This window comes from Cannabis sativa, chromosome 8 (assembly GCF_029168945.1).
Source record: "Cannabis sativa cultivar Pink pepper isolate KNU-18-1 chromosome 8, ASM2916894v1, whole genome shotgun sequence".
Classification (NCBI taxonomy): domain Eukaryota; kingdom Viridiplantae; phylum Streptophyta; class Magnoliopsida; order Rosales; family Cannabaceae; genus Cannabis; species Cannabis sativa.
Genome location: NC_083608.1, coordinates 50,515,504 through 50,527,731, shown reverse-complemented (window position 1 = coordinate 50,527,731; position 12,228 = coordinate 50,515,504). Strand labels below are relative to the sequence as shown.

The 12,228-nt window shown below is 27.0% G+C and overlaps 1 protein-coding gene across 1 annotated transcript; it reads left to right on the top strand.

Moving 5' to 3' along the window:
* The first annotated feature begins 1,265 nt into the window (after window positions 1–1,265).
* Window positions 1,266–7,460, top strand: LOC115700600 (serine carboxypeptidase-like 51). The gene is made up of 13 exons (XM_030628201.2): window positions 1,266–1,556; window positions 1,677–1,771; window positions 1,867–1,974; window positions 2,066–2,306; window positions 2,389–2,432; window positions 2,518–2,585; window positions 2,671–2,776; window positions 2,879–3,111; window positions 3,193–3,262; window positions 4,147–4,197; window positions 4,746–4,798; window positions 4,890–5,022; window positions 7,128–7,460. The coding sequence occupies exons 1-13, from the start codon at window positions 1,427–1,429 to the stop codon at window positions 7,191–7,193; spliced, it is 1,398 nt and encodes a 465-aa protein (XP_030484061.2). The 5' UTR covers window positions 1,266–1,426; the 3' UTR covers window positions 7,194–7,460.
* The last annotated feature ends 4,768 nt before the right edge of the window (window positions 7,461–12,228 follow it).

Genomic DNA, 12,228 nt, shown 5'->3' with positions numbered 1-12,228 from the left:
TTAATATAAACAGTGGATCCTTTTCACCGACATTGTATTGTATATATTCATATTAAAAATTTAAGAAATCACCTAATATAATGAAAACTATAATCCAAAATATGAAACTCGATCGAGTTAAAGTTCTTGACCAAATAAGTTTTTATTAATTAATATTTATCAAACTTAAATAATAATAATGAGGATGAGAAAAGAAGAAAAGTAACATATTATATAATAAATTTGTTTCATGATTGTATACATTTTTTTTTCACAAGTAAAATTTGATTGGTCTAATAATATATGGTAATCATTTGCAGGCCATTGTTATCTATTAATGTCTCTTGTATTGTTAGTATCGTAACACTTTCTAATAATAATAAAAAAAAACACTAAAATTTTTGCTTAATTTGTTATAACTTATTCACAACATATAGTCTTAGAAAATGTGCATAAATATAAATTTATTATCATTAAAATAATTCGTAGAATAAATACTTAAAGTTTTAAATTTGTATGCGGTATAAATTTAATAATTTTTTTAGCAATATAAATATTCAGTATTTATAAAAATTTTATTTTTCTCTAATTGTGGGTACATGCTTTATTTTAAATTTATTATAAGAAAATTTGAAAATAAATGGTACTACATGTTTCCGTTCAGATCCAATTATCTATTATCTAGGCTTTATATGTACTCTGTTTAAGATAATAACACAATCAGATAAAATTGAAAAAAATTATAATTTTACAAACATCAAATACTTACGGTGTTAGAAAAAATAATTAGTTAACATAAACTCAAAACTTTGTGTGTAACCAAAGTTTTAAAAGTATATCTAATGTATTATTACCATAATAAATTAAACTTAATTATTTATTTATAATTAAAAATTAAACTTAAATATTTACAAATCCTTCAAACTAATATCATTTGAATGAATTTATAACCATTCATTTTTCTTAACAACATAACAATAATCTTAAAGGATAATGAACATTTTTTTCTCCCATCTATATTATATTTATTTATAGAGAAATTGTTAATATAATCCATACAGCTAATAAATTAATCAATACAATATCACCCTTAAATAAATTTAAAAGTTTTCAACTAATAAAAAACGTAAAATTAAATTAAATTAAATGGGACTAACAAATTAATGAAAAAAGCTATTATTTGTGATATTTATTTAATAGTTATTAAAAAAATAGAAAAAAAAAAAAAATCCAGTACATCTCATTCCACAATATATATATAAATAAAAACTGCTCCTTCCCTGTATTACTCTGTTTTAACGTAAAAAAGAAGTTTTTATCCTATTCGGAGCTTCAGTTACAGAATATACACACATACATATATGTATAAATATATATTGATATAGAGAGAGGTTCATAAGTGGTTCTCTCATTGCTGGTTTTCTCTTTTTTTTTTTTTGGGTCGAAAATGGAGAAATTCTTAGTGTTTATAGTGATGTTTAGTCTCTGCTTTGTTCCACTCATTCATGGAGGAAGAAAAATTCCAAAGAAAACCCAAGATGGGTCTGAGGATTGGGGTTACGTTGAAGTCAGACCCAGTAAGCCATTCTTCCAAAGTTGTAAACTTTTCTTCATTTTGTTTTCTGGGTAAGAAAAAAGATTGGATTTTTATTTTTGTTTTGTTGAGAATTGAATTTCGTTTGTTAAAATTTTCTCAGAAGCCCACATGTTTTGGTGGCTTTACAAGAGTCCTTATAGAGTTGAAAATCCATCTAAGCCTTGGCCTATTGTTCTCTGGCTTCAAGGAGGACCTGTAAGTTTATATGTATGATTGTGTTGTGTTTGTATCTATGTTTGTGTGTATTAAACTATGAATCTTTTCATTTGTTTGTTTCTTGAGAAAAAAAGGGAGCTTCAGGTGTTGGAATTGGGAATTTTCAAGAGGTTGGACCATTAGATACAAGCTTAAATCCAAGGAATTCAACTTGGTTACAAAAATCAGATCTATTGTTTGTTGTAAGTGAGTTAATTGGTTTCAAATTAATATTGTGGAATTGTGAATTTTGATTCTTATGATTTTTTTTTCTTTCTTTGTTGTGAAATTTAGGATAATCCAGTTGGAACTGGTTACAGTTTTGTGGAGGACACAAAGTTGTTTGTCAAAAATGATTTAGAAGCTGCAGAGGATCTTACCACATTGTTGAAGAAGCTCTTTAATGGAGATGAGACTCTTCAAAAGAGTCCTCTTTTCATTGTTGCTGAATCTTATGGAGGAAAATTTGCTGTTACTCTTGCTTTATCAGCTTTAAAAGCCATTGAAGCTGGGAAATTGAAACTTAAACTTGGAGGTAAAAATCTTCAATTCTCATAACCAATCTTTACAATTAATCAATAAATTTATGTTGGGGTTTCAAATTTCAATATATGTAGGAGTTGCATTAGGAGACAGTTGGATATCTCCTGAAGATTTTGTGGTAAAAAAACTATGATCTGAATTCTCAATTTGTTTTTGATTTTACAACTATGGGAATCAAGTCATTTCAATGTTTGATTTTACAGTTTTCATGGGGCCCTCTTCTTAAAGATGTGTCAAGACTTGATGATAATGGATTTAAGCAATCACAAAGGTTCTTCTTTTAATTTTGGTTCTTATGTTTTTGAGTTTAGAAAAGCTTTTCTGATATATAATCAAAAACCCCATTTCAAAAACAGTTTATCTGAGAAGATTAGGCAACAAATTCAGGAGGGTCAATATAAGGAAGCAACAGATTCATGGGGTGAACTTGAAGGTGTTATAAGCTCTAACAGCAATGGAGTGGTACTTATGAATATTAAATGTGGAATCATTTGTATGAACATTATATGATATCATGACCTTATTTCTTTTCTTCTTCTTTTTTGTTGTTGTGATCAATTTCAGGACTTTTATAACTTTCTATTGGATTCAGGAATGGACTCAGTTTCATCATCTTCAACATCAATACTTGAATTGTCAAAAGAGAGTGCAAACAAGAGATACTCAAGATATCTTAGTGTATTGAGATCATCAACATCATCATCATCATCATCTACACCTGGTGGTGATGATGATCTTGATGATTTGATGAATGGTGTTATTAAAAAGAAGCTTAAGATTATCCCAGGAAGTGTAACGTGAGTGTTATTTATTTATACATTAATTAACTTATGTTTTATGATATAGAATAGTTGAAAAAATTGTGATTTGGTTAATAGGTGGGGAGGACAATCTGAAGGTGTATTTGTTGCTATGCAAGGAGATTTTATGAGACCAAGGATGGATGAGGTAATTATACAAATTACAAAGTTTGTAAGCAATGAAATCATTTTTATAATAACATATAATAATATAGTGTAGGTTTACAGTATACCCTTAAAGGGAGAGTTTCAGTAGACTTTTGATCTATTTTGACATTTAGAAATTTTTTTTAGTTTATATTTTTTTTGATAATATAATTATTAGGACTACTTATAAATTTTTAAGTAGTTTACAATACCAAAAACAAGATTACATATTTTATTGTACGCTCAACTGTTTTTTCTTATATACTATTTAAATCTTATCTTTAGCATTGTAAATTATTTGAGATTTTCTAAAAATTTACAAGTGGTCTTAAATAGTTACAAAATACTCATCATGAAATAAAATTAGATTAGAAAAAAAAATTTGAATGCTAAAATAGATAAGAATTGTATTATAGAAATTTCCAATAATATATACATATTTATTTATTGGTGGAGAAAAAAAAAGTATTTTAATTGATTGCTATCAAAGGAGAAAGATTCCAAAATAGGCTTTTAATACAGTTTGACTTGTTGGCCACCAAATGGGAAGAATAATTTACAGTAAATCCTACTTTTATTTCTTCTTCCTTTGATATTATTTGTTATTCTATTGGGAAGAAACCAAAAGGAAAAGAGAATATAATTTCTTGCAATTTTACTTATTTCTCATCATTTTGGTTCACATGAAAACTTTATTATCTCAGCCTAATTATGTTTTATACTTTTCTTTTTATTGCTATTTAGGCCCTACTTACCTGTTTCCCAACAATTTTAGCTAATTATGTTGTCCAGTTGTCTTTCACACTTTAATTTCTTTTTTTTTTGTTTTATTACATTATAATTTTATTAATTAATTTTTAAGCTTATTGTCATTCATTCATACAGGTTGATCAACTCCTTTCTAAAGGGGTCAATGTGACCATATACAATGGGCAAGTAAGTAATTTTCTTACTCCTTCACAATACTATCTATGGATTACTTATTTGAATAAAATGACCCCTTGATTAGTTTATTGGCTAAGCTTTAGAAATTGGGTTTGATCCCATTTGGACCACCCCACTTGTGATGTTACCATTTTTGGCTTTGGATTTTTTTTTGCCTACTTGACAAAATTGAAGCATGATTGATTTGGATTAATATATGAAATAATATTAATAATAACTCAGAGACCATTTTGGATTAGGTGACTTTCCTTTATTGAGCCATATATGCACTCATATTTTTAGCATATGATTCAATAAGAGAAAGTTACTCAATTCGAGCTAGTACAAGTTTTAATTTACTAAGATGACATTTACTTATGAGATAATTTTGGTTAAAAAAATAATAATAACTCCGAGATTATCTCAAGTTAGGTGACTTTTTTTTTATTGAGCCATATATGCACTCATATTTTTTAGGATATGGTTCAATAAGAAAAAGTCACTTGATTTACAAGTTTAAATTTACTAAGGTGACATTTAATTTTGGATGGTGATTATAGGTTGATCTCATTTGTGCAACTAAGGGGACTGAAGCTTGGGTTAAGAAGCTCAAGTAATCTCTCTTTCTCTCTTTCTATATGTATATAATTAGAGTAATTGCCACTATTAGTTGGTGTTAATTAGTGGTTTTCTTACTAAATTAGGTGGGAAGGACTCCAAACATTTTTGAGCAAGGATAGAATTCCTCTGTATTGTGGGAAAGGTGGGGCCACCAAAGGGTTCATGTCATCATACCAAAACCTCCACTTCTATTGGATACTTGGAGCTGGACACTTTGTAAGTCAACTTTCTATTTCACTAAACTCAACTCAACTAACATTTTCTTTCTTTCTCATCCACTACTACTTACAAGCCAAGAAACAAAAACCTATCTTGACATGTGAACTTATGTTTGCTCATTTTGGTTTACTTGTGGAATAAGTAAAGTGAACAATCCTTAAATCTAGGCTAATCCTGAAACTAATCTAAGATTAAAAGAGAAATAGCTTTTTAACTTTGAAAATTATTAGGAACAATATATATATATAATATATATATAGTATATATTTGAATAATCCCAAAATAGGTTTGAAGGGTATGTTTTATAGTGAGTGAGTGGTGAAATCAACCTACCCCACATTACAATAAATTATTAATAAGATGAAAACAACAAATATTAATGCAACTATGGAAAGCCTGTCACCAAAATATCTCCATTGCCAGTACATGTTCTCCAATGATAATATATATATATATATATATATGTGTTGTCACATGTACAATAATAGCTAGTTTAATTGATCACCTAGTATCTTAAAATGCAATGATACTTAATACCACTTAAAGTCTTATAGTTATTAGTTGAATTATCAGATTTTATGTAATAATTTAATTTAATAATTATTATAGTCTATAGAATATCACTAATGTACTTAAAATAACTTATATCTTTTACTTAGGACCACTACAAAACAATTAGGTTTTATAAGAACATCTTCAATTGAATACTTCAAAGATAGTGTAGATGTATTTTTTAATCTATGTTCATAAAATTAAGCTTCAACGGTGGTGTATAGTGTAATTTAAATTGTGTGAAATATAACATAAAATATAGCGTGAGCTAAATTTTATACTACAATAAATGTTACTTTTTTATTTACTATTTTGGTACTTTTTAGTACCTTTAACTTTTTAAATGGAGCATTATTATTGGGCACTAATTTTGCCCAACACTTTCTATGTGTGGTGTTTCATGCTTGGTTAGCGATATTCTCTAAAACTATATTCTTAAGTTAAATTAAATAGGACCCGATACTTAATTGGACTAATAGCGATATTGACACATAAGAGGGTGTTAGTAGTGCCTTTTAATATTTCTCAATACTATTAAGGGGTAAAGTTTAAAAAATGCAAAAAATTATGTCACCCTTTTTAATTATTGAAATTTCTTGTTCATATATTTATGAGCAATGGCCATAGCAAGCAATTATGATGATGATATACAAAGGCACACACACTCACACACACTCAACCTTTATTGGAATGGAGTGGCCTATTATTACTATTATGGGCTATGGGCTAGAGCCCATTTCACTCAACTCATTCATGATGGCTTATACTACATACATGCATTGGTATGTGTCAGTGACAATTACAGGCTCTTATCTCATTCAATCTCAGGCATTAATTAATTTATTATGAAAGTACTGTCCATACAAGTCAAGACATGTCTTACTCTACTCTCTATTAATTATTACTATTATTACTATTACCATTCGTGTCTATTAATTATTACTATTATTACTATTACCATTCGTGTAGACAGTGTCCAAAATCATTTAATGTCAGTCAGAATCTTATGTTGAATATTACTGAATATGAATCATGGCCATGGAGATCTTCACCCTTTTCTTTACTTATTGTGAAAAAGTGAGAAAATCCTAATACTATATGGATAACACTATTAGGGCAGAAAAACCCAAATTTATGTGTTAAATCAAGATAAAAAGGATATTATTTCAACATTAATTTTTTTTTAATTCTAATCTAAACACTAAAAATTACATTAAAAATATATATTTTTTATTATTATATTATTTGATTAATAGATTATATTATTATATAATTATTTATTTTTTTAAAGGGATTAATAGAGAAATACTAAAAGGTAGCACCCACATTAGTGATGTTTAACATTCTCTAACGTATTATATCATTATTGGTACAATTAAATATTGGATAGTATATAATTTTATGTATTAACTTTTGTAAAATATCATCTCTAAATGGTACTATGCCTTATAGCTGTGCTCTTGAGAATAATATGATAGGGTCTCACATGTGAGCTTTTGATCATCTTTGGTTTGAATTTTATTGTTTTTGTTTTGATTATGTTTCAACAGGTTCCTGTGGATCAACCATGTGTAACTTTAGACATGTTGAGTCATATTACAAATTCTCCAAGGTAGATAATAATGTAGGAGAAGGAGAGTATTCAAAATAAATGGGACATTATTTGAAAGAGATTGGTGAAAGGTAGGCACAAGCAATCATGTTAAAAGAGAAAATTCATAACTAAAAAATTTATTACAAAAAAAAAAAGGAAGATAAGAGTTTTTTATTTTATTTTATTTTTTATTTTCTCATTGTTTTTTTCTCCAATTTGTAATGACCCATTTTAACTTTGTAATGTTAATTATCATTATAAATAATTAATGAGTATTTGCATTTGGCAAGTTGTGCATTATATGTAATTTTTTACTCTATGACCCATTTTAACTTTCTAATCTTCCTACTAACATGAGTGTACATATTAGAGTTATTCAACATTATAACATAATAATGGGAGCTATATAATTCATATATGTTTTTATATTTAATATATAGTAATTTTTTTTTATTTCCATCAAAAAGTGAATATATCTATAAATACATAAAGTTGGGATGCATTAAAATTCAATCATGTCGGAAAAAGTAAAATTTCAGTGAGATTGTTGGTAGCAATTTAAGCTATTTTTTTTTTTTGTTATTATAAAAGATTAGCGTATATATGTTGTATCTTTAAATAATATTTTTTTTTATTTTTATTAAACGATATGCTAATATGGTTCTTCTTTTTGTTAGAGCATCTTTTTCTTTTCTTAATAGTGTCCAACAGAGGTGATATTGCTGTTGAGTTACAATCTTGTATTTTAGCTAAATTAATAAAAATTCTATATTGAGATCCAAAAAAAAAAATTCTATATTTATTTTAAAAATATATATATAAATCAACAATATCTTATAATAAAAAAATGTGTATATAAAAATCAACTTTATTCCCACATTTTTCCCCGCGATTCAACCAAAATTAACAATTTTTTAAGAAATCTTCCCAAACTAATTCATTTTTTCCACCAAAATGAATACGAGAAAAACACATTATCACTTATGTGTGTTGATCAATGTGGGAATAAACACAATTTGATGAGTTTATTATTTTTTTTAATAATCTTATTATTATTTTGGTGTGATAACTGATAATGTATATAGTAATTATTTTTTTAAAGAACGAACTTTCATTGAAAGTAATTTTTTTTTTGGTGAATTAGTTAGTAAGTTTTAGTAATTAATAAGTAATCTGTTTTTCGAGATAGGTCACATGCTAACCAACCATTATTTATATTCATTTATTCATTCCTATTACTGGTTTTTTATTATATATATATTTTTTAATGTTTTAGTCTTGATTTTTTACGAAAATATTCTACCCTAATTGAACATTCTTTCACACATTTAAAAATATTTCATGTTGTAAAATGTTAAAAAGATGAGGATATTATTTATATATATATATATTGAAAAAAGGATATTATATTTATATTATACACGAATAGATATACATAAACATTTTATAATATAAACATAAAATACACGAACAGATATTTTAAATTTAGATTTATATAATATTTAAATTTAAATTCTATCAATTTTTTTTTTTTTAAAAAAACTCTATTATATACTTTCTTAAAAAAACATTTAAATTTAAATTTTATGATAGAGTGATAGCCATAGGGAGAGAGAGAGGATCTCTATTTCAAATTGAAAAATAAAATTGTTTTTCTTGGTTAGCAAGTTATAGATTATTACTTTTTTCGAAAGAAAAAAAAGTTATAGTAATTACCCCTAAAAATAAGGGAAACTTATATTTTCTTATCTTTTATTTTATATTCCTTTCCTTATTAGATTTTTTTTCCTCTTATATATATGTACTTATTTATCCTCTTTTCATTATTTCCATAAATCAATCTTTCATTCTATAACTCACAAAAATCACCACCACCATCTTCACCATCTTCACCATCATCATCACAAATCACAATAATGAAAATCCCTATTGAAATCTTTGTATACGAAATATTAACTAGAACTTGCCTAGAAACAATAGCAAGTAGTCGATTAGTGTCAAAGGAAATAAATGAAGCCACGTACGAAAAAAGATTCACACAACTTTTTTACAATAGAGCCAACATTGCTTCGGGTGTTCATATTCTAAGTCTAAAGTATAGTGTTTTCTACACTAACTACATCTCCACACCACACTCTTCTCCAAAACTATTATCCTTGAGAGATTTTCTTCCTCGCAATATTAAAATTGCAGCAGCAACCAAACAAGGTCTTCTTCTTTGCATCGATGGTTATTACTCGCCAAAATACATTGTTTGTAAACCAACAACACAACAATGGCGAACTATTCCAAGACCCAAGACTCGTTTTTTCACTCAAAAGTGTATGATGTTTACTATAGGATCTAACCCTCTTCGATACAAGATTGTTAGATTCTCCTCAAGAAACTTAGGAGGTGATTGCATCAAATATAATGGTAAAATTCATGTTGCTTTCCGTTGTGAAATTTTTGACTCTAAATTTTGGGCTTGGAAGTGTTTAGAGGAAACAATTAATATTCCTTTTGAAGAGTATCTTGAATATGAATCAATGATTTGTATATCGAGATACATATATGCCCTTACTAGAAAAAATAGATTATTTGTTTTCGATTTAGAGAAGGAAAGTTGGAAATTCATTTCTTTGGATCTTGATAAAGCTTGTGATGATAAGTATAAGTGTAGAGCAAGATATCAACTTGTGGAGCACCAAGGAAAATTGGGACTTCATTGTACGTTGACAAGTGATCACTTTGTGGACTACTTAATGATACTTTGGATTATAAAAATAAAGAAAACATCAACATCATGGAGTTTGAGCTTGGAGAAACAACATTGCTTTCAAATTCTTAAGGAACCATATGCTTCTATGGTAGATTTTCTTGACTATGATTTGGTGGTCACAATGGGATTCGATAATATTCTACTTCATGATGTTAAGACATCAATTTCGAAGATTAGAACGCAAATAAGTATTCCATGGAATAAGTATTTTAAAGTTGAATCTGATTTCCTTCCTGTTACTCTCTAATTTAATAGTAAAAATATGTTTTAATTTACAAAATGTTACTTTACTTCTTTTTTTAAGAAAAAATGTAGTTAACGTTACTATTTCTTTTATAATATTAATAAAACAATTTATTGGAGGAAAGAGTCAAATTGATTTTAATTTATATGTACATTTAAGTATCAATTTTTAGAATAACAAAACCTATTTTCCTAAATTGAAAATGAAATTTCTAATAAGGAGTAAATAAACCAAATGACATAATTTAATTAGTTATTAATTAAGAGCTTCATTGGATTAATGAAATTATTTTCACTATTTTTCTTACCATAATTTTGGTAAGAGTTATTATTAATATGAGATATTTGTTTAATCATAAAATTATTGAGATATTTCATACTCCATTTGTTTATAGGTTACACACTTTAAAAATAAAATCCGAAGGCGACAACGAAAAAAAGCATCCCAGCAGTCACTCATAGAAAAAATAATAATAAATAAGACATTAAAGCCGTACAAACACAAACTTAAGCATAATAGGAAACCTGGTAGATTTAGTTTCAAGAGAGATACACAATCCCACTATAAAAAATAAAATAAAAAGGAAGAGCAAACCAATAAATGCTTTGTGAACAGAATTTATTGGTTTGCTGTTCAATTTGAGAAACAGATACAAAATCCCACTATAAAAAAATAAAATAAAAAGGAAGAGCAAGTATTTTAAATATCTGTAGAAACAGAGGAATTGAAACGTACCTGTTTCTCAAAGTACTCTACCTCATTTTCTTCACACGGAACATTCTCTAAAATATGGCTTATGGGATCAAGTTCCTGTTTGTATGTATTTTTTACGAAAATATTCTACCCTAATTAAACCTTCTTTCACACATAAAATACACGAATAGATAATATTTTAAATTTAGATTTATATAATATTTAAATTTAAATTCTATCAATTTTTTTTTAAAAAATCTATTATATACTTTTTTTAAAAAAACATTTAAATTTAAATTTTATGATAGAGTGATAGCCATAGGGAGAGAGAGGATCTCTATTTCAAATTGAAAAATAAAATTGTTTTTCTTAATTAGCAAGTTATAGTTATTATTACTTTTTTCGAAAGAAAAAAAAGTTATAGTAATTACTCCTAAAAATAAGGGAAACTTATATTTTCTTATCTTTTATTTTATATTCCTTTCCTTATTAGATTTTTTTCCTCTTATATATATATGTACTTAATTATCCTCTTTTCATTATTTCCATAAATCAATCTTTCATTCTATAACTCACAAAAATCACCACCACCATCTTCATCATCACAAATCACAATAATGAAAATCCCTATTGAAATCTTTGTATACGAAATATTAACTAGAACTTGCCTAGAAACAATAGCAAGTAGTCGATTAGTGTCAAAGGAAATAAATGAAGCCACGTACGAAAAAAGATTCACACAACTTTTTTACAAAAGAGCCAACATTGCTTCGGGTGTTCATATTCTAAGTCTAAAGTATAGTGTTTTCTACACTAACTACATCTCCACACCACACTCTTCTCCAAAACTATTATCCTTGAGAGATTTTCTTCCTCGCAATATTAAAATTGCAGCAGCAACCAAACAAGGTCTTCTTCTTTGCATCGATGGTTATTACTCGCCAAAATACATTGTTTGTAAACCAACAACACAACAATGGCGAACTATTCCAAGACCCAAGACTCGTTTTTTCACTCAAAAGTGCATGATGTTTACTATAGGATCTAACCCTCTTCGATACAAGATTGTTAGATTCTCCTCAAGAAACTTAGGAGGTGATTGCATCAAATATAATGGTAAAATTCATGTAGCTTTCCGTTGTGAAATTTTTGACTCTAAATTTTGGGCTTGGAAGTGTTTAGAGGAAACAATTAATATTCCTTATGAAGAGTATCTTGATTATGAATCAATGATTTGTATATCGAGATACATATATGCCCTTACTAGAAAAAATAGATTATTTGTTTTCGATTTAGAGAAGGAAAGTTGGAAATTCATTTCTTTGGATCTTGATAAAGCTTGTGATGATAAGTATAAGT

Excerpts from the sequence above, each read along its gene's own strand:
- LOC115700600 (XM_030628201.2), top strand. The coding sequence starts at position 1,427 with ATGGAGAAATTCTTAGTGTTTATAGTGATGTTTAGTCTCTGCTTTGTT. Across the intron at positions 1,975-2,065 it reads AATCAGATCTATTGTTTGTT|GATAATCCAGTTGGAACTGG; the intron begins GTAAGTGAGTTA and ends TGTGAAATTTAG. Across the intron at positions 4,799-4,889 it reads GCTTGGGTTAAGAAGCTCAA|GTGGGAAGGACTCCAAACAT; the intron begins GTAATCTCTCTT and ends TTACTAAATTAG.